The sequence below is a fragment of the Schistocerca gregaria genome, chromosome 4 (assembly GCF_023897955.1).
Source record: "Schistocerca gregaria isolate iqSchGreg1 chromosome 4, iqSchGreg1.2, whole genome shotgun sequence".
Lineage (NCBI taxonomy): Eukaryota > Metazoa > Arthropoda > Insecta > Orthoptera > Acrididae > Schistocerca > Schistocerca gregaria.
Genome location: NC_064923.1, coordinates 565,255,418 through 565,279,629, shown reverse-complemented (window position 1 = coordinate 565,279,629; position 24,212 = coordinate 565,255,418). Strand labels below are relative to the sequence as shown.

General features: G+C 37.0%; 1 protein-coding gene across 1 annotated transcript in view; it reads right to left on the bottom strand.

Moving 5' to 3' along the window:
• The window catches only part of LOC126365794 (uncharacterized), a 71,499-nt gene extending 47,493 nt beyond the window's left edge, over positions 1-24,006 (bottom strand). The window contains exons 1-2 of the mRNA XM_050008376.1: positions 23,086-24,006; positions 6,493-6,680 (exon numbers count right to left, since the gene is read on the bottom strand). Of these exons, the coding sequence (XP_049864333.1) occupies positions 6,493-6,680; positions 23,086-23,748 (851 nt within the window). The 5' untranslated portion in view covers positions 23,749-24,006. The remainder of the gene's footprint in view (positions 1-6,492; positions 6,681-23,085) is intronic.
• Between the last annotated feature and the right edge of the window lie 206 nt (positions 24,007-24,212).

Genomic DNA, 24,212 nt, shown 5'->3' with positions numbered 1-24,212 from the left:
AATTAGTAAAATATTGCTTGGAACATTAGATGAACAGGATGCCTCCTATTTCAAATCAGCTACCCTTGCACGTAATGAGGAATTGATTGTTAAAAACATGAAAAAGCTCCATAGGTACATGAATAAATATACTAATAGCACTGACCAAAAGATACAGCACTTAGCTCTGATCTCAACTGTTAATTTACAATGAGTTAGAACGGGAATATGAGATGCTAATTACTGCCATAGTAAATGCTCAGAAAGGAACACTGGAACTTCATATAACTAATCCAATGTAAATAGCTGGGTACCTGCATTTAATTCAGGATGATATTAAAGACAAGAAGTTCACAATTGCTCTCACAGAACAGACCGGGTATCAGTTATTATGCATAATTGATGTTGATGCATTTATGTCTGGCCATATACGGGGTTATGTAGTGAATGTACCATTAGTAGGAAAAAAAATCTGTACAAAATATTACCCCTAACTTTTGAAGTACATGGTAGTCAAGGTTTATTTATGTACATAGAGCCAGGAAAAGATTATTTGTCATTTGATGAATCCAAGCTGCACTATACAAAAATGAGTAACGAAGAACTGTTGCATAAAGAGATAGATCGTGTTCACAAAATTTGTAAATGGAAGTTTTTTTCAGTGTCCACATATGATCACAAAACATGTGAAGCAAGGATGCTGCAATCCATAAAGCAAACTCGCAAAGACTGTATCAAGAAGTTTGTGAACTTAAACAATAGTATTTGGACTCCATCGAGTCAGAACCAATGGTCATTCATTGCTCCAAAGGAAGAAGGCTTGACAATTCTGTGTAAGGACAACAAGCCAACAGATGTACTGGTCAAATGTACAGGAAGACTAACATTTTATGAAAAATGTACATGGTGTGGAACTCCAGTGCTCATACAGTCCAAACAGATAATAAGAATTAGTGTGGCCAGTGAAGACATAGTGCCAGCTTTAAATATGGAGACTGATTGCTGTATTACAAATAAGGAAAAGAGGAACATTTCTAAGTTACTGAAATAGAAGAAGAAATAACTTTCCAAAAGCAGCATAGTTTCTCAGAAATACTTTAGTATCATTACTCGTTCTAGTCTTACCTAGGAGTTGTAATATTTACCATGATGTTTATATGTTGTTTGTGTAGATGCTGCAAATGCTTTAGAGATTCCCTTAAGTACTTGTGGAAAGGCATGGGCGATGACTGTTGTGGCAGAGTGTGAAGGGTCAGAAATGACATGCATTCATAGGAGACAGGTTAAGCAGGGCAAATAGTGAAGAGCATGATGAAGGCTCTGTTACATTTAAATGCAATGATGAAAGAGCTGTGTTGCCTATGGCATCACAATGCTGAGATCAAAGATGATGCAGGTCACTGCGAAACTCCCCTTAGTACATAAGAAGTTACTGTTGTGAATCACATAAATGAAATGTAAACAAGAATTTTGTAAGACTGTGTGTTTTCTTTCAGGTTTATTATTGTAATGATGATACGTAATTTGCTGTATTGATATGTTTATGTATACGTGATGTGAAGAAAAACAAACAAATAAATATAGATGTGTATATATAATGTACAAACAAAAGTGAGAGAAAAATATTTTATATTGTTGTGTATTTGTATCTGTAATGTAAAAAAGGGTGAAAAGTTAATTACCCAGTGATTTAAATTTACATTCTATGTAATGTATGTCTTCATGAAAAACGAACCAATGTTTTATGATGATGCTTCTACATTTATGTATCTATTTGCGTATAAGTGCAGTTGAAAATGAAATTGTGTTTTATGCTGATATTCACATGTATGAAAAAGTGAAGTGAAATATGAACTTTACGAAGTGCAAAATCGTGAAGAGAACTTTAGTCATTAACCAAGAATGTCTATAATGTTGTTCCTAGAGTTAATAAGTTTTACTACAATAGAAGCCAGATTACAAATTTGTCGCCACATAATTGTCAACAAATTTTTCCTGTGGGGTGAGATGTCATATACTGATGACATAATGACTTTTACGTTGCTACGTTTATAGATATGTGGAGCCGTCACTGGTACTCCAAGGTAGGAAATCAGACAAAAATGCAGAGAGCAGGCAAAAGTGGTGGCATTTAGGTTACCAGAGATAAATAGTAACACTAGAGCTGTGCAAATTGCAGACGCTGTGGGCAGCTGTTCCAGAGGAGAAGTTTCACTTCAGAAAATTAACTGGTAACTCCATACCACCTAGACACTGCTGTAAGGTTTCGCTGTAGAAGATGGACACAAAAAGGCACATCTTAGCAGAGGCAGCAATCTTAACACTTTCTCTTGAGAACTTCAATGTCAGTGGGTTTGCACAGGTTACAGTGATACTACACTACACCACACCCACAGAAGGACGGAGGGCAGGGCCAAGTGATGTGTAACACTGTTGTTGCTGACCATAATAGGAATGTTAGTGATGTTTAGCTTTCAGCTGAACACTGTTGATACCAAACTTGGAGTTTCTTAATGTAAAATCCACAAGCATCCCTAACTACCGAGTAGGAATAGGGGACAAATCTAAATGTGGTTGGCAAGAGGCGCCCTAGAGGTGCTGAATGATTTGCCAGATTGGCCAAATCTTGTTAAGTGCCGGGGGATTGTCGGGTCAACTACAGAAGGGAGAAATGGTGTGCTGCCATAATTATTTAAAAACCCATGTTTTTGTATTAACAGGGAGTCCTCAGTCAGAACAATGCGGCAGCAACTCCAGGTCGCTCGTGGCCAGTCTCGATAAGTTCTGACATGACTGTTTTCCTCACTGGAAGTACTGCCCTCAAGTTTGTACTTAGTGTGCTGCTAGTGTTCGCTACTTCTCTTAGCATCTGCCCCTGTGGCTACAGACACTGACTTCTGTTGGTAAATAGTTGCCACCTTTATTTTTTCTAATGTTTAGAATTAGTCTTCAGCATAGGAAGTTTTTAGTCTGATCACAAATAAATATTGTTAATCAGATCCCTAAATTCCATGAGTCTTCTGCTTAAGCATCCTGTCAAGTCCCAAAATCCGCATCTCTCATAGATGCCCTGTGACAGGCGCTGATCCAAGTCATCAACCTGCCTTCACTGGAAATTTGTCTTTCTGCATTTGCTCCTCACCCCTTGGAAACTGCAGACTGATCACAAACCCCTAATTTCCCTCTGCCCGGTGTCAGGACATGACAACATGTCATTAGACCAAGAAGCTACAAAGAAGTAGATACCCCACCTGATAGCACCGTAGATTGAGTCTAAAACCCAATTTTCAGACTTCAAGGCAACAAAACCTGTTCTACCTTTCATAGCTCGGCCTTTCCAAAAACTGCATGTGGAAGACATTTCAACTGAAATGAGTACTCTTTTCTCTTGTAGTGGGACTGAATTTGAAGAGGAAATAATTCAACTTCAAAATGGCATTTCCCTTGACATCAGAATATAATGATAATAACTTTTGGAAATTAGTGAGTGTAAAAAGAATTGTCTTAATATTAATTTTTGAGAACACTTTAAAACTGAATTAAAAACTGTATTGACCATAATAAAATATTTATTGGCAATGGTAACTGGTTATGGTCAAAATGTTACCATCCAGACCATATTATCCTAACACTGTAAAAGTGGCATCATAAGTTTTATGGTTTTATGGATCAGTTTTATCCATGTGAAGCAGCATTTTCAATGCCAAACAGAATAAAATCTAAGTGTACAAATAAACTGATTGATCCTCATCTTCTGGACTGAGTAACATTGGCTTGGACAAATCATTTACTAGATTATAATAAACCTGCCAACGATATGCAAAGCCAAGTATCTCATTAAACTTTTTTTTGAGATTTATGATGGTGTATATTTTAATTTTCTTTTCACATGTGTAATATCTCGAAAACGGAGTAGTAGATTTACAACTTTTTTATAGAAAGAAAATTACTGTTTACATATTTTGTGTAATTAAAACAGTATATTTTGGCTACAGTGTTGTTTTGAGGTATCTAAATGAACTAAATTGCATGCAGTACATCTAAGGCCAAAAAGAGATTGAGCATCCCTGCCCAAAAATTCTAGTTTTTTTCCTTTGATTGGCTAATCGCAAACAAAGACCCACCAGAGGGAATAGTTGCAGGTTGTAATACCTGGAATCCTAACCTATGTTACTATATAGAGGGTTTCAAAAAGTCACTGCCACTCCTGGTGGCCTCTGCTTGTTACCTGCCAAGTACTGTGGTCCAGTGTCATTGGTGAGTATTCATACCACGATAAGACAAATCAATCTCACTATGTAGTTTATTACAGAATGTCACTGACCAATAAATATGAATTTGCTATTCATTCAGATTCATGACAGTGATGAATACTTGAAGGAGGAAAAGAAGAAAGGGGGGGGGGGGGGGGGGAGGGAGGAGAGATAGACTATTAGAGTATTGACCAACCTCAAAGTTCTTGTCCACATAAATCTGTCAGCAGCAAAGATGACTAAATTACACATAACCCACTATCAGCTTTTCTTTCCAATCAATCAACACTCAACATTTCCCATGTAAGTAAATGCACTTAAGTTATTTGCATAACATTATGTAATCATCTGATTGCAAATTCATCATATACTAAATAAAACTGATTTTTTAAAGTTTTTTTTAATCATTATAACCCTTGGAGTATACAAACAAATGAAATTAACAGACAAATACTTTCAGACACCTTATTTAGTCACTGCATTACTAAATATTATATTAAACAATGTAAACTCCAGTTAGGTATATCAAAAATGTAGGAAAAAATAAGATTGCTACTTACTGAATAGAGGACACATTAAGTTGCAGACAGGCATAGTTAAAAGACACTTGCAGACAGCTTTCAGCCACAGGCTTCATCAGCAAAAGAGAAATACACACTATCCAGCACACACCATACATACATACATACATACATACATACATATAAATAAAATAGAAAGAAACTTCCACATGGGAAAAATATATTAAAAATAAAGATTCCAAGACTTACCAAGCGGGAAAGCGCTGGTATACAGGCACAATAAATAAAACACACAAACACACACACAAAATTTCTAGCTTTCGCAACCGACGGTTGCTTCTTCAGGGAAGAGGGAAGGAGAGGGAAAGACGAAAGTATGTGGGTTTTAAGGGAGAGGGTAAGGAGTGCGGATGGATGTGTGTGTGTGCGAGTGTACACCTGTCCTTTTTTCCCCCTAAGGTAAGTCTTTCCGCTCCCGGGATTGGAATGACTCCTTACCCTCTCCTTAAAACCCACATCCTTTCGTCTTTCCTTCTCCTTCCCTCTTTCCTGAAGAAGTAACCGTCGGTTGCGAAAGCTAGAAGTTTTGTGTGTGTGTTCGTGTGTTTTATTTATTGTGCCTGTCTACCGGCGCTTTCCCGCTTGGTAAGTCTTGGAATCTTTGTTTTTAATATACATACATACATACATACATACATACATGACCCACATGTATGTATGATGTGTGCTCGGTTGCGTGTATGAATAGTGTGTTTTTCTTTTGCTGATGAAGGCTGTGGCCAAAAGCTTTGTGCAAGTGTCTTTTAATTATGCCTGTCTGCAATTTGATGTGTCCTCTTTATGGTAAGTAGCTATATTTTTTTTTCCTACATTGTATATATTACTGATTTTAGGGCACGTCCATGTGGCATGGTATAAATGATTTGTGAATATAGGCTTTCCCGGCATGTACACTGCTGCTGAAATCATCTTGGTCATCCTTGTGGCTGCGCTGAAAGTCCCTGCAACATTTCAATGAGTGTCACTCTCAACATCATCTGGCAAAGTGACACTCACTGTAACATCATGGAATTTCAACACAGCCATCTGGATGGAGGCCCAGGAACATTTCATCAGCTGAAATAAATGAAGTTAAGTTTTTCAGACATGTTTCACCTCAATTTGTTGAAATGACATCTGTGGTAGTATGTTGTTTTAGATGTGTACTTGCTGTTCTGCTGGTGAAGCTAATTTTCTGCTGACACTGTTGTGGAATGGTGTGTCTCCAGTTTTTTTACAGTGGTAACAAGAATGCACAGCATTGTAGACATGAATAGCTACAGACTAGTATATTTGTTAGCATAAAACATGACTTCTGACTTATCTCGTAATGCAACTTAAAGAGTTCTGTCACTAAAATAATATCATTACATTTCAGAACATTCCACACAACTGGAGTAGTCAATGTAATTTATTTTTAAATGCGGGCAATGTAATGAGGAGTAACTAAATGTTTAGGCAATAGTTTGACATTTAAAATGTCATAATACCATACATTAGCTGTCAACTCCAATATTAAACATGGAAGTGGACTCATCACATTATCATAATGATGGGTGAATTATTTTAAATAGACAGAAACCATGTTGTATGGAGTAACAACTAGAGTCAAATCATAGTGTTCTTCCACTACAGATAAACATGGCAATTTCAAACAGAATGAGTACATATTCCACATGTGGAGAATGTAAATAAATTACCTATAAATTCCCCTTTCTTCTGCAATGCTTGATGTTTCAGCTCTATAGCACCTGCTCACCGCTGCAAGCTTCTCAGGTAATGCAGACTCTTCAAATACTGCATTTGCCAGGTAGCCAGCAAGGGCCATCTCTGATGTTCCAGATAAACACAGATCTTCACCATGTAGCTGTGCATCCAATGAGAATACCTGCCCACAAAGTTTCAACTATTTTTTAAAAAAATTTCAGCAACCAAATTCTCTACTACATATGGACTGATACATACTGGAGTATTAATCAGTCTGGTTACATGACTGTTATCACACTTAAGTTCTATTTACACTGATTGTACTATGTTAAATTGACATGTAGTTATTCTAGAATGTGGCTCAGAAATACTGTGAAGGAGTTGCCTGTGTGCAACATAATGTTACTATTAACAAATATCCCCTGTGAATAAGATATGATTTAAATATATAAACACAAAAACCACCTCATATTTTAAACACAATTGGAGGATTTTATTATTTCTAACTGTGAACATATAAGTAACATGATTCTAAAAGTTCAGAATTGAAATAACACTGGAAGAGGATTAGATGATACTGCCAAAATTCACAGGTTTGGTTCTACGGTGGAAAGTAAGGAATAATTGGAGGACATAGGCTGCGCACGAAATTTTTGTGAATCACAAGGAAACTATATGGTAAAGGCACTGAAGAAAGAGCATTTTAAGTATCAATAAGATAAAGTAAGATAAATTCAGCTACATATGATATCAAAAATGTTTAAATGTGTGTGAAATCTCATGGGACTTAACTGCTAAGGTCATCAGTCCCTAAGCTTACACACTACTTAACCTAAATTATCCTAAGGACAAACACACACACCCATGCCCAACTGTGTGCTGGACCGAGACTCAAACTCGGGACCTTTGCCTTTCACGGGCAAGTGCTCTACCAACTGAGTTACCCAAGCATGACTCTGTAAAGTTTGGAAGGTAGGAGACGAGTTACTGGTGGAGGTAAAGCTGTGAGGACAGGGCGTGAGTCGTGCTTGGGTAGCTCAGTTGGTAGACCACTTGCCCACGAAAGGCAAAGGTCCAGAGTTCGAGTCTCAGTCCTGCACACAGTTTTAATCTGCCAGGAAGTTTCATATCAGTGCACACTCCGCTGCAGAGTGAAAATCTCATTCTGGGAACATATAGACAGATTAACACAACCTATCATTAATGTTTACTGCACCTTAACTGCTAAAAACAAGTCGACTGTGCTTTGAACAGAAGTTCTCCCACACTTAAGCTACTGTACTCTGTACATTGAGTGGCATATTGTACTGTCTTCCTGACACTATGGTAGGAACTGGAACTGCCATAAGAATATGTTCAAAAGGAACCCAACACCTGTCTGCCAAACGTGGCCAATGAATTGATCTTGCTGGTCCTGCTGGTGCCATGAAGTTCACAAATACATCACCTTCTGCATCACAGCACTCTGCAACACATCCTAAGTACCATTTGTCATCATAAACCGTAATAACATAGCAACCTGGTTGTATGTTGCTGCTTTTGCTTCTGAATCCTGAGTCAAACACCCTGTGAAAACCCATGTTGTGCATGAACCTATAGTTATAACTGGACAGTCTGCTCATGCGCACATTGTCAGAGTCTGCTGGAGAGAAGTGATGATGGCTCCTCGTGCCTGCAACAGTTTTAACATGTTCTAGTCTGCCTTTTAGCAACTCTTCAACTGGTTTCCACCTCATCTTTCGAAACATAGAATGACTGTATGCCACAGATATTTTTCTGTACCCGGGTAAATAATTGAAGAGCTTTTAGAATGTGACCTTCTGTAGAGTGCTGCAGACTAGCTCATGATGCCATTTGCTTAATAGTAGCACCAATACCATCACATACATTTTTACCATGACTTGTGAAAAAATTCCATTCTGCGTGAATCTGAAAATCATGGAAATGCATGCATAATTTTTTGAGATTTTTACAGTTTTTGTACGGACTAGCTGCCCCATCACTGAAGTATTTCGCAAAATGTATGTGAGGCAGCTTGTTTTTCACATATGCCATGACAGTGCGAATGTGGGCATGAACTGCAATGGCATCACAAATTAAACAGTCACTAAAAATGCACAGGTTCATGACAGACACATCACCTGATTCACCTCTGTAGTAAATAGCAAATGGCTGGAGAGTTGCTTGACTGTTGTCCCAATATATCCTTGGATGACATCTTGAACTATAAATGCATAATTTTCAGATAAGTCTAGTATTAGTACAATTTCACTTTGTTTCAAATTATCCTTACAAAACTGGAGATAAGCCGATTGTGCTGTTGCTGTGAAGCTGTATGTGGTCAGTTTGTCCGTTTTTTGACAACAAACTTCAACAAAATCTTCTACTGACCTTTGCTTTGTTTCAAGACTTGTGCGAACCATGTGTGTCCATTCTTTATAAGAAAGAAGTTAATAATCACCCCTAAGGAGTTCACCATACAGTTTGTTATTCATGTGTTCTGCAAGATTTGCCTTACCAGAACACTTTTCACACCTGTATATCATGCACTGGTAGGAACTGATGTCACACACTAGCAGCTTCATTGCACCTTTGTAATCCAGACCAGAATCCTTTATAGCAGTAAACATCAACTTAGTAGAATGAGATTTTCACTCTGCAGCGGAGTGTGTGCTGATATGAAACTTCCTGGCAGATTAAAACTGTGTGCCCGACCGAGACTCGAACTCGGGACCTTTGCCTTTCGCTGGCAAGTGCTCTACCAACTGAGCTACCCAAGCACGACTAACGCCCCGTCCTAGCAAGGTTTGGAAGGTAGAAGATGAGGTACTGGCAGAAGTGAAGCTGTGAGGACGGGGTGTGAGTCGTGCTTGTGTAGCTCAGATGGTAGAGCACTTGCCTACGAAAGGCAAAGGTCCCAAGTTCGAGTCTCGGTCGGGCACACAGTTTTAATCTGCCAGGAAGTTTCATCAACTCAGTATTTTGATGGGTCTCACATACACAAACATTGTGTGTGCCTCTTGCACTTACAGGCACAATCCATTTTGGCCAAAGATTGAAAAAATATGTTAAAACTACTTTGGTATTGGGATATTTTTCCTTGAATTCTACATATAGTTGTGATATGTTGCATAGCAACAGTCTTTTTTTGCATCTGTACACGTACATTTCCCATTTTCACCGTTACATTTGCTTACCCTGAGCCTGCGGAAGTTGTGGAAGCACGCCTTGAGTTGCTTTTATTTTTCCTAGCTTGCTTTACCATATATGTAGAAACATTGAATTCCTTTGCAGTGTAGTCAGTAGACCAGCTGGAAGGTGCAAGGGTAGGAATAGCTACTTTTTTCTGGTGTGTGGATATGGCACATTTTTCTTTCAAATCACGCCCAATTTTGTCCAAATCAGAGCATTTCTGGCATGATTTCTGTTCCTTTAGAGCAGGTAGTTCTTCCTCTTCCACCATTAGTGTGCCAGCTATTTTGTGTTTTAATTCCATTTGAGCTTCTTGTAGTTTTCTTCTGCCGTAGCTGGGCCTGTCTCTTTTTCCCAGCTTTGTGTGTCTTCATGGGAGACAAACCAAGAGCAGTCACTGAAGTATTTAATTGCTCATCCGCTGTGGTTGTAGGTGACTGATACTCTTCGCCACTGTCATGTAAATTATCAGAATATTCTTCATTTTTTTGCAGTGTAACACACCTGGAACATAACTTTTGTCCTGGTTTCATGGCAAGTCCCAAGCACTGATTCACTTTCAATACTGATTTTATATCAGTTTCTCTGAGGCTACACTTCACTGTCTTCCTATGAATCCGAAATGGATCAAAACAATTTCTTTGTAGGAAAGAATACTTATCCAGAAACACTTTCATATGATGATAACAAACACTAAAGTTACCTGGAACTGTATTTCTTGTGCCCACAGGGTGTATCCCGAATCTCCAAAGCAACAAATCTTGGTCCGATTCATACAGATCACACAGTACAAAGCAAATGTCACATTTTGTTCCATATGTTGTTTTATGACATTCAGATGCTTGTGCTCTACCAATACTGCAGCTTGTTTGAACAAAAGCACCACTAGTACACTCTTCTGCCTCCATATTGACTTTCCACAACAGCACTGACCAGTCTGAACTAGACTTGGCCACTGTTTCTATGTTTCGATACAGTGTATCAATACGTGGAACTGTTTCAGTGTTTCGGAACGGCTGTGGTTCACTGTTTCGAAACAGTGGAGTTTCATTCCGCCCCTGTCTCGGATACCCGGACCAGATTCGATCTCAAGCCAGACACAGAAACTGTATCGCTGTTTCAAAATAAGGCTGTTTCAGTCCACCAGTGCTTGGAAGAGACTAATTGTATTGAAACAGTGATGTTTCATTCCGCTCTGTGTCGGACGAGATTCGGGCTTGGCACAGGTACTGAAACACAACATACCACTTCATGAAACACTTTCAAGAGTGTTGAAATCTTTTTGACGGGCAACAGCAAGAAGCTTAAGATATCCGAAAATAAAGCTTCGTTTCTAGCTGACTGTCCCATTTCGAAATGGCGTAACATCTGCTTTATAAACACAAACCAAACAATAAAACAATGCATACTATTTACATTCAAAATACTAAATATGTGAAAATCATTCAGTTAAATTACACTTTTTTTTATAACATATGCTTCTCTGTTCATGTACAGTAATCATATTAAGAAACGCAAGTAAGACAACAACACTTTGGGGGGGGGGGGGGGGGGGGGGGAAAGATGAAGAGTGACAGTTATTAGACATATACATAAATTTGATGTAGGTATAATTGCAAGCAATCTGTTTGACATATCGCGTATAGTGTAATGGTGAATGGGAAGGGCTGGGGAGCATGGTGTATTTATAGTAACGGTTCGAAACACCTTGAAAGACAAAATTATTTTCTGTTATATTTTGTTATTTATTCGAATTATTATGCATTATTTGTGAGTCTATAGTCAATGTACCTATTATCCACAATGATTCCCTTTGTGTGCATGAAAATTAGCAGGATGGGTATATTACCCATACTAACGGAATGTGAAAATCCCAGTAACATATCCGTAGTTTCTGCAGTTTGCTTCCACCTCCAGTTCCATTTGTGGTGGTTCTTCTGGATTCAGCTATGGCTGTCCTCAGCCAATTAAAAAGTATGAAAGTCACATGACACGAAAGCAGTGAATTTGTTGCAGGAAACACGAAACTGCCAATACACCTAAGTGATAGTTTCACACTTTCTGCGATATGATTAGTGCTCTCACACCTCATTTGTGTTTATATGTACATACTTATACAGTAGACATTCAAGATGATAAAACGTGTAGGTTTATTAGATTACAAAACACAAACTGTTTCACTGATTCGAAACAGCGTATCGAAACATTACATTATACTGTTTCATTTGTTTTGAAATAGTTACGTGTTTCAGTTTGCCCATCTCTAGTCTAAACTAGAATCTTAAAAACATGAGTAACCTGTAATTGTTGTACCTGCCTAACAATGACTCATTCTGTCCCTGAAAACTACCATTGTTTAACTTTCTGTAGCCTAATGCTTCCCAACAATAGCTGCAGCTTTATCTGAAACAAGCTGTCTGCATCATCACTATTACTTGCTAAATTGTGTTAAAAGAAACATAACCAAATACATCTCTGTCAACTTTTATTGTGCACAAATGCCTTGCAATAACAAGTTGAAATTTTGCCACATATTATATTATGGTCTACTCATGCAGTGTTTGAAATTTGGCTTGGATATCACTTGTCCCCTTTTCTGCTACCACACTTAGAAAATCCATGTTTTACAGGTAATTTTTCAAATTTTTGTGATTTCGTGTGCATGTAACTCTGTTTGTGTGACTGATATGGGCCATATGAGTTCTGTGTATGTTTAGGCCACATTAAGCTTACCACAAAAAAATTTATACCCTTTTTGAGTGAATCATATTTGGCATGAGAGCACCTACAATATGTACCTTTTAACGTATTACATTTTTTTAATCACATTTTGGATTTTTTATTTTCCCCTCAGAAATATGTTGTTGGTGTTTTGATTCATAGAGTGTGTTCTCTAAGTGGATGTTACTGGGTTGTAAAAATTTCACTGGACTGTGTGGAACAGTCCCAAAGTTATTAAGACCTGAAGTTGGGTCTGAAGATAGATTGCCAGATGCGGGTTGCAATTTCCGGGTCACGCCACCTTCTTTCACAAGCCATAATTCTGGAACTAATTGGCACAGGAACTTAAAATTTTGTACATGAGTGTTCCACACTTGGTAGCAGTGGTGTGACAAATTTCAGCCAAATCTGAGACTATCAGCTGGAACATTTTCTCAAATTGGTTGCATTGGCATGGAATGACCCAATATTCAAATGTGCCCATCTAAGTGAAAATAGAAAAACTCATTTTATGAAAAACTATCTATTGCATTCATAGACTTTTGAAAAATGCTCCTCAATTATGAAATGCATTTACTCTTGTGTATAATGACCATTTTGGACACCAAACACGGAAAAACTTTCAGTGGTACCCCAGTACAAATTTAAGATTTTTTACTTAACTGAAATTACACTTTTTAAAAAGTTTTGTTTCCTTGCATGTGATTCTAGGTTCGAGGTGGCCTTTTGCCTAGGGCCACAGCCTTGTATCTACAGCCACTATGCAATTTTTACTTTCATTATTATTACATATATAGGTAAAGTTATTTTATAAAATGTAACAACGTTACTTTCCAAATAAGCTTTATTTCTAGCCAAAAAGTTGGAAGAAAACTTCTTTGTACAGATATTGAAAGTTTGATTAAAACTATTGCAGCACACAGCAGGAAAAGATTGGAGATACCTCATTAGTTCTATGTTGTGCCTTTTATGTATAAATTTTCAATGTGCAACCAACTGCTGTAGCAAAATTGATTCAATAAAATATCAATATAATCTATTTCAAATTAAAATTTGAGAAACTTACACCATATGTTAAGCACAAACCCCAATGAACAGAGCCTCCAATTATAATAGACAGGGGGAATTCTGATATCAGTTCATGCATATCCTCTTTAGCAAACAAGAACTTATTAGCTTATGTAGGTGTCTCCTTCAAGTACTTCAAAGAATGTGTGTGCCTGTTATCATTAGTTATTTCTAACACATAATGATAAAATTCACTTTCTCCAGTCAGTTCTGTTAGGAAAAGGTCCCCAGTTTCAATGTGTTATCCATTTCTCCTGTTCATTTGATGATAGGAAACAGGTCCCTTCCATCTATGTAGCCTGAATCAGTTTCTGTGCTGTCATCAGAAGCTGAAGAACTACATTTTAATTTCAAATTGTAAGGGTTTTCTTCCGGAAGCTGGTGAATTCTCTATAGATGAACAAGATGCCAAATCTTTGTGTTCATTAGAAGTTGTCACACAGCCCCTTCTGTTGAAGTTAGGTTCTTTACCACAATCACTTACTAGTCCATTAGCAGTATCTGGCCTGTCAGTGACACTCTTCAGTGAGCTTTTTCCAACTGCAGCGATGTCAAAGATTTGATGTTTTACTGGATTCCTGATATTCACAGTAAACTCGTGAAATTCTCATACAGGAAAATCCCCACTTCATCAAACCTTGGAGATGCTGTGTCCCATCGCTCGTGTGCCAACTATAACACAGTGTTCAAACTCACTTAAATCTTGATAACCTGCCATTGTAGCAGCAGTAACAAATCTAACAACTGCACCAAACACTTTAAAACACTTTAACACTTTTTGTCTTCTATAGGCATTGTAACCACAACACCACATTCTGCTGTTTACGTATCTCTGTATTTGAAAATGCATGCGTAGAATGGTTTCTTTGGTGCTTCAGTGCATCAACTAGTGCAAAAGCCTTAGGATATGCTTTGCTGCAGTTCTCTCCAATATCATAAAAATAGAATGGCATGCTAGCAAGCAACTAAAGCCTCTCATTGGAGGCACTGCTGTAATATTTTTTTTAAGAGACCATACACTGTGTAACGTAATGGTTGAAGCTTGTAGCTAGCAAGTGTTGGGAATGTGTATAATATGAAACCATTTCTTTTAGCCAAATCCATTGTCTCTATTGTAGTATGTCTCTCATGACTGTCCACTGTCACCAAGAGCTTTCCCTCGAGGTTGAGGTTGATGTGCCAAATAAAATGGTTACTTAAATCAAACTTTTCAGCTGTGGACCACATAGAGACATTTGCCAGGCTTAAAATGAACACTTTGAAAAATCATCATGGGGTGGGAGGACAGAATACCCAACTGCATTAACACCATGAATGAAGGCTGTATAATATTTTCATATTTAGTACCCCTCCCCCCTCCAGAAGTTGTGTATCCTCCTTGTTTGGACTATTTCCACTGAAATATGAGCTGTTGTTATGTCCCATGTATTAATGCTGTAGACGCATTCAGGAGGGAACTTACATTTCTCCCTAACTTTACAATATTTGTCAAAAATAATTAACATTAAATCTGTTATAGTTTTCTTAAACTATGAGCACATTCGTGCTGATTAATAAAGTCCGTTTACCAGGGTTCACAAGCTTGAGCATTTATTTCCCAGGAAGCAGCGTAAGTTTTCCATTTGATTTGGCACATTCAAAAGCAAGTTCCCTACTTCTTTACATGGTAGCCCATTATGTGTTTTGCTAGGCTGTAAGGGATATCATTTATACTGAAATTTCTCTTTTTTTGTGAAAATTGTCCATCTCTCAAAGTAATTCCCAGATGCCTGCTTTCCATTAGTTCTCCGATATGACAAGTACCTCTGCAGAGTAGTTCCAGAAACTAGACACATTTTACAACCTTCTCCGATAAATAAGCAATCTGTCTGCACTCTTTTGGCCACTTCAATCAGTGTAGCTGTATAAGGTTTGGACCTCTTCTTATCTTCCTTGATTCATGGCATCTGATGTTGAAAAAATGTTTTAAGTCATCAGTTGGTGTATGCCTGTATTTTCAGGTGAGAGAAACTAAAGAATCTTTTTGATCTATGCCTGCTATGAAACAACGATAAAAGTAAATACCATTAATTTGTTCAGAACGTGCATTGCCTAAAATTTTATGGCAACCTAATATCTAGGTCCATTGTGTTAGCTAAAATGTTAAGAAGGTACCCTAGGTACACATTTTTACAGTAATATGCACATGTGATCATAATATCCTCAAATTCTAGGCAAATGTAAAAACACAACATATAACTAAATAAGACATTACATTCTCAGTTATTTGATACACATTGTAAAAATTGATAGCACTTGCCTCAGCAAGAAAAAATGCACAAGTAAAGAAAGAACAATTTACTTTATTAGTGTGAAAATATGAAAAGTCCTCCATCTCTCTTAATGGCAGCCAAATTCCCTCTGAATGTGGACTACAGGGAGCTGCCAACATGTACAAAAAACTAAATACCCCAACTTTTTTCATAATAATGTGTGTGGCTCATGGCACACTAATCTCCTGGTAGCACTCGCGTAAGCAGTATTGTACCCACAAAACAACTGTAAGTGATAACTTAATTATTGACTGTTCATTAAGGTTTATTCCAGAAAGAGCGTTTCCCATTTTTAAAACTTAATTTTAATTTGTGCCGTGTTTGGTGTAGGAAAATGGGTATTGGTTAGTGGAAGGCCAAGAGGGAGGGTGGGAATCTGTTTATATGAATTTTTTGTAGTGTGTAGTAAGTGGTGCTTTAATTTTTTTTCCTTGTGAGAGTTTTCTAAAAGGTAAGATGTGTTTATGCAATTTTTGCATTTTATTATGCATGTATTAGCGTGTGTTTGGTGGATATCATTGATTTCATTTTAGCTATATACAAAAATTAAAGTTAATTTGTGATCACTATTTTGTGTTGTTTGATTTCTGTGTGAATCCCCCCCCCCCCCCCCCCTCAAGGTTAGTACATATTGTGACATTCATTTGACCCACCTAGCTTAAGTGTGGATAATGATACAGGTCTTACACCATAACTTGCCTGTTATTTGCAGATACGTTTCTTTTGTTTTTAGCTCGTATTTTGAAGTTCATATCAGCTATATAGGTTAAATGTCATAAATGACTTGTTATGCTTGGGATATTAACACTAGCAATTCCTGCCTCCCCATCATCCCCAGCAAATATCGCTGTTTCATGGTTACTCAAGGCTCAACCATTGGACCCATTTTATTCCTGTTCTAAGCAAAAGACTTGCCTCTCAATATAAATACTAATTTAACTTTGTTTGCAGATGATACTTCTGCCCTAATTGAAAATGAAAATTCTGACAATATATCACAGTGTGTCATGAATACGTTAAGTAACCTGGAAACGTGGTTCAGTCTAAATGGCTTAAGGCTAAACATTTCAAAAACCCACATGACAAGTTTTAAAACCAAACAGTCAAAAACTGAAGAAATCTGTATCACTCACAACAATAAAAAAATGGAAGAACTCGACAGTCAGGTTCCTGGGAATAAACTCAGACAGAACTTTGAGTTGGAATTCTCAAATAGAATATCTAGCAAATAAATTTGCAAAGGAAATTTTAGCCTGTGCCACTGATATGGCCACTAGGAAAATAGAATATTATAGCTAGTTTGAATCAGTTATTCGGTATGGCATAATTTTTTGGGGAAACTCGGGAAACATTACACGAATTTTAAAGTTGCAAAAAAGAATCATTTGTGATATGTGCTCTGCACGGCCGAGGGAATCATGTTGACCATTATTTAAATACCTAAAAATATTAACTGACCCCTCTTTATATATCTTTGAGGTGGTTCTTTTCCTTTGCAGTAGAGCTGATCTGTAAAAAAAAAAAAACATTTTCAACACTCATACAACACAAAACTTACAGAAAACTTTATGCTCACGTCTCATCACATAAAACTGCACGCTCAGACTCTTCGGTATATAGCCATGAAAATTCACAACACAATACAAGGGTGTGACATAATGAATATGAAGGTATATATTTTAAAAATCAAGTTACATGATTTTCTAATTAAACAATGCTACCACTCTGTGGAAGATTTTATGAAGGATGAAGTGAGTGATACATTGAGCTGGATCCCTAAAATGGAATAAAAATTTATGATATTTATAGTAGATGCAAATACTGTAAGTCTAACAAATTTTAAGTACATAAATTCTCCACAAAGTATTATTGTAAGTGTGACAAAAATTTAAATAAACAAATTGTAACCTTGACGTGTCTCCTGTACATCAGACACATGTTCTGAAATTATGTACATTATGAGATGAATAAAACACATTTCACATTTCATTACATGTATTGAAGTTCAGGTTAGCTATATGGCTTAATTTAACATAACAATACCAAATTTGCCATTGTGGTTTCTTTCTTTTTTAGGATTTGTGTAGTAAGTGGTTAACAAACAAAAAAAACTCCAATTCCCAAAGAAATGCTCTGGTTTTCAAATTATTTTAAGTACATATTTTTAAGACATAATTTTTTGATGTGTGTTTTTTGTGTGTTTATAACAGTTGCGTGATAGATGTCATGGTAGTGATACTGGATTTAAACAATCACTTAATAACTGATATTTTGATAACATATGGGTCAAACCCGATGCTCAATATCAGAGGCTTCAGTATTTCCTCCAAGACTGACAGCTGGGAATAATGTAAAGCATGTAACCTGATGGAAAGATACTACATTATTTGACTGCATCATCGGCAACAAGTCAGTCTGTTAGGGATTACTATTCTGCATAATTGAAGTTTGGATGACCAAATAAATATATGTTATCAGGAAATAAGCTAACATGCTGAAGTTCAGTAGAAGAAGACAGTTTTACCTTGTTTACAAGGATGGCCCCATAAAAATTTCAATTCTGAATCATAATTGTACTGTCCCTTATCCTTCGAAGGCCAATGGCCTTGCTGTAGTGGTAACACCGGTTCCTGTCAGATCACTGAAGTTAAGCACTGTTGGGCTGGGCTAGAATTTGGATGGCTGAACATTTAGTCTGCCAAGCACTGTTGGCAAGCGGAGTGCACTCAGCCCTTGTGAGGCACAACTGAGGAGCTACTTGATCAGAGTAGTGGCTCCAATCCCGTAAACTGACATAAAGGTGGGAGAGCAATGTGCTGACCACATGACCCTCCGTATTTACATACAGTGAAGCCAGCAGGCCGAGGATGACACAGTGGCTGGTCGGTACCGTTGGGCCTTCATGGTCTGTTCGGATGGAGTTAAGTTTATTTTTCCCTTAGCAAGAAACTAGCTTTAAAAATATCCGCATCAGTGAGAAAGCTCAGTTAAGAAAGCTGCTAAAAACAAGGAGACAGAACAGTTAACCAGTGGTCATAATTACTTCCAAGACACAAAATTCCTGGTACTGAGGAAAGCAGCAACAATTAAAATTAGAAAACTAATTTTCCTGAATTTTGGAACGTTTATGTTACTTCCTCATGCAGATGAGAGAGACTGGTTAGGGAAGGTTTTAAAAAAGTGACAAGTGTGGTGTCACAAGGCTTAGGCCTGTCCCACCCCTTATTAAATCGACCAAGACATATACGAAAAATTGTAACAACAGTTAGTATTATTATGTTCTTTAAGTTTATTTTCTGGGTTTTCAGAAATACTGTGGGAAGAAAGTTTATTTATGTTGCAGATAACGTGGAAGATGTTGCTCAACGATCACCACGAAAGTTCGAAGTAGCAGCAAGTGGGCAAGGAATAAACGAATGCTGCAAACTACCGCGAGCCGTGGAAGAGCCTCCGCCGCGAGGCCGTCGTTGGATAATGTCAAAGGAAGAGATATTCTGTTTTCTCTTTGTAAACAGATCAATTGAGTGACACATTAGGTGGGACCCGATGCCTGTAATACTTCCACAGTTATTAAAAAGGTATTAAAAGGCAAAACCAATAGTTCATCATTTATATAGATAAAAAGTAGTAAAGACATAGGAAAGGAAGAGTTGCAGCGTCAGAACGAAAAGTGATACATCGCTCAGCAATGAAGAAGGATGTAAACCGCTGGTGTTACCTGATGAAAACAAGTAAGGATGAAACAGTAAGTCTGTAATTAATCATAAAGCCACATAACACTGCACAGGTCACTCATGCCTATCTAGCTTAATCTTACCACTATTATTTTTAGTTGCACATCACTTGTCCAGGCAGTCCACCTGGAGGATTTGTCAAATGGCAGAAATTATGCAAAATTAATTTTGTATGTACGAATTCAATAGCTTTTAAATCCAACATACATACACATATGTTGAAAAATTTAAGTAGGAAGATACTTTCATGGCTGGTCCATACCACACAGAAGATCTTTTGCAATGCCACAAATTTTCACACTTGAATCTATTACATTTTAAGAGTTGAGGTTATCTACAGAGTTTTATATTTGGAAAACAATCATGGAAACACACTTTCTCCATGAAAATGACTAACAGCTATACAGATTAGATTAATTTTTCATTCCATAGGCCCATAAAAGAGCGAATCCTCCTGGATGTGGAACATGTCAGATAAACACATTACAAAAATGTAATTAGAAAAACATGAGTTTCATTAATTTTAATGATCCTCAGTCAGTAAACAGTAAAATTATACAAATGAATTAAATTTAAACTTCTAATACAGGTTTAACACTTACATCTACTTTCATTAAATCCACCATTCAGATATTTGCTAGTTTCTTGGTTATTACAACCAAGTATTGTCAAAAATTAAAGTAAATTATTGATTTTAGTGATTCTCAGTTAAGAACAGTCAGATTATGTACAAGATTTAAAATTAAACATCCACTATTTACAGACTTAAGACTTACATCTGCTTTCCATGCATCTATCATTCACACAGTAGGCAGCTACTTGGCTGTTACAACCAAGTATTGTCAAAAATTAAAGTATAATAAATCTTCATTAAAATGGTCTACTGCACTTGTTGAGAAACTCATGGATTGAATAGGAGTTGGCCACCAAAAATTCTTCTAAATTGTGTTTAAATTGTGCCTTGTCTGAAACTAAACTCTTAATGTCTGCTAGTAACTTATTGAAAATATGTGGTGCTGAATACTGGACTCTTTTCTGGGCAAGAGTACGTGATTTTAAATCTTTATGTATATTGTTCTTATTCCTAATATTGATACTGTGTACTAAGCACTTAGTTGGAAAAAGAGAAGTATTATTTACAACAAACTTCACTAAGGAATAAATATACTGAGAAGCTGTGGTTAATATGCCCAATTCTTTGAATAGGTTTTGACATGATGTTCTTGGATTTACACTACTCATTACTCTCATTATACGCTTCTGTACTCTAAATTTTTTTCTCTGTTTGGGGAGTTACTCCAAAATATGATACCATCTGACATAAGGGAGTGAAAATAACCAAAATATGTCAGTTTTTTTTATATTTATATCTCCTATGTCTGACATCATTCGCATTGCAAACACAGACTTGTTTAGGCACTTTAGCAGTTCGTTAGTTTGTTGCTCCCAAATGAATTTATTATCAAGTTGTAATCCCAAGAATTTTACACTCTCAACTTCTCCTATTTCCATGTTGTCATATTTTATACACACACCAGAAGGAAATCTCTTGGAAGTTCTGAACTGCATATAGTGGGTCTTTTCAAAGTTTAATGACAGTGAATCGGCTATGAACCACTTATTAATGTCAGTAACAAATTTGATTAGCTGCCCTTTCTAAATTTATATTTGATTTACTATTTATTGCAATGTTTGTATCATCTGCAAATAAGACAAACTTGGCATATGGTAGTGTAACAGTTGACAAGTCATTCATATACACGAGAAACAGTAGTGGGCCTAGGATGGAACCTTGGGGAACATCACATGTAATTTATTTCCAATCAGATGATGTCTGATTGCCTACTGCTGAAGTGTTATGTAATGACACCCTTTGTTTCCTATTAGTAAGGTATGACTTAAACCACTTTGCAACACTACCAGTGACGCCATAATATTTCAATTTACTTAAAAGAATGCTGTGATTCACACAGTCAAATGCCTTTGACAGGTAACAGAACATGCCAGTTGCCTATAATTTGTTGTCCAATGAATTAAGGGCATTTTTGCTGTAAGTGTAAATAGTTTTCTCAATATCAGAACCCTTAAGAAACCCAAACTGTGACTTTGACAGTATGTTATTTTCACTAAGGTGATTAAGTAGACGCTTGAACCTAACCTTTTCAAAGATTTTTGAAAAAGCTGGCAAAAGTGAGATTGGTCGGTAATTTGACGGCATTTCTTTGTCCCCTTTCTTGTGGAGAGGTATAACCTCAGCATATTTAAGCCAGTCCAGGAATGTACCTGTGACAAGTGATTGATTACACAAATATGATATGACTAAGCTTACATGAACACTCTTTTATTAACTTTGTTGATTTGTTATCATAACCACTAGAATGCTTTGATTTCAAGGACTTTATGATGGATTCTATTTCTTTGGGTGAAATAAGTGTCAACTCCATTTTACTGAGATTGCTTGTGTGTACTGGTCTCAGATATTCCATTGCATTATTTACGGAACCTGACAACCCCATGCTATCAGTAACAGAGACAAAATAAGTGTTTAAATGGTTTGCAACACAACATGTGTTTGTTACCAGGGTTTCATTTATTTTTAGAGCTATTTGTTCCACCTCATTTCTGGTTCTACCTGTCTCTGACTTACCCATATCCCTGCTGGATGTATTTATCTTCTTCTCATAATGCAGGTGTTTAGATTTCTGGATAATCTTCTTCAGTACGTTGCAGTAATTTTTGTAATGAGCTACAATACTAGTATCAAAGGTGTCCCTACTTATCAGATAGAGTTTCCTTCTTGTCTCACTTGATATAGTTATCCCTTGTGTGATCCATGGTTTTTTATTAGGCTTCTGCTTAATTTGAGTTACCTTCAGGGGGAAACAATTTTCAAATAAGGTGCCAACTTTATTAATGAATGTTTTGTATTTTCCATTTGCGTCTTGGGTGCTGTAAACATCCCTCCAATTAGACACACACCGGTGGCATTAACAACTTATTGGAATAAAATCCTGTTTATTGCATGCAATCTACTGATGCTCATTTCAAGCATTTGCTGATACTGTTACTGTATAATTAACACTCACTTGTACTCAATTATGCCATAGCACACTGTATGCAAAAGTCAGTAAGTTGGAAATTCATATGTGTTTAAGTACAAAATCAGTTGAAAGGTAACAGTCTAATTCTTTTCTTTGCTCATTAGTAACAAAAACATTTGGTGTCTTACACTATGTTAATAAAATTCCCTTTCTGATAGCAGTTAAAATGTGACATACCAGGCAAAATGTTAATGAAAAATATCTTTCTTATTCTTAGTTGCTTAGGAAAAAGGTTAACCAATGGAGGTTTAACAGAGGATTGTATCTGTAAGACACAATGTGTATGAGAAATACAAGCTGTTATTTGCGAAACTGGCTCTTCTTCAAATGTGTGTAGAAAAATTACGTAGTTTAGTTGCAGTACCAGCAGGAACACTGCATTGGCAGCCAGGTAAGACATCTAATATGCAACCAAGTTAAAAATTGTGTTCTGTACTTATCGGTTTCTAAATATTTACCTGCGTACGTTCTCCCCTCGTGTTCATTCCACAGCCTTCAATTACTTCTCTTGGCAAGATGTCTGGGACTGAAATTAACTTAAAATTTCTCGACAACAGTTCCCTCACGGTGTATCGAACAAGAGCTTGTTCAAGTTCTGCAAGTTGTCCACTAAAGCAGTAGCCTCTGTGCCCAGTAAATACAGCCAAATTTTCCGTTCGCAAAGTCCGATTCTGTATGGTGATTTCACTGAATTCTTTCGCCTTGAACGGGAAACTAGGTTTCACTCCCTGAAGATTAAGAACTTTCGGCTCTTCGCCGTATTGCGACAAGGAAGGGAAGGACTTGTTAGGTATGAGCAAGGCTTCTTCTTCAAATTCTTTTCTCAGTTCTTGCAGTTCATCTTCTCTGTCAGGCGACAGTGAACTAATTCGTTTATGCAACTCAAGAACGCGGTTAATATTACCAACACCTTTCCGGTTTCTTATATTATTTTCAATTTCTGTTTTGTTATCCGCATTACACAGATAGTCTACATCCAACTCAGGCTTAATCAATGTCTCCAATCTCGCACTAGATGGTGTCGAATACTGTTTGAGAAATCTACCAACATGTATTGGTTTACAATAGCATAACCTCCTTACACTGGCCAGCTGCTTGCATCGTAAGACAGCACCTGGCATTTTTATTAGGATACGCTTCTTGACACACAGCAACACAAACCTCCTACTTGCGTTTCATGTCACTGGCATTTAAATAAACACACTCCTTCCCGCTACAGTGTTTACAAACGTCCACTGCAGTAGTTGTATCGACCGTTCTTTATCGACGGCCGGCAAATATCGAAAATCGATATTTACCAGCATAAAATGTTTATGATCAAATTCGTAGCCACATATAGATTGCGCGTGACGTCATTACACTGAAACCATCATCAAAGTCTCGTGACTTGGGGAAGACGTTGATTTTCTGTTATTACGTACTGCGTAGGATTGAAATTTAGAGATTTTTCTCATTAAGAGCTGAAATCAAGCACTGATTTTAATACGAAAACAATTTTCCTTGCTCCTATTACACATATAGTGGTGCAGTTAGCTTGATTTGTCCGAAATTCCTAACATTAGTACGGTGATTACCGTTTTTACAT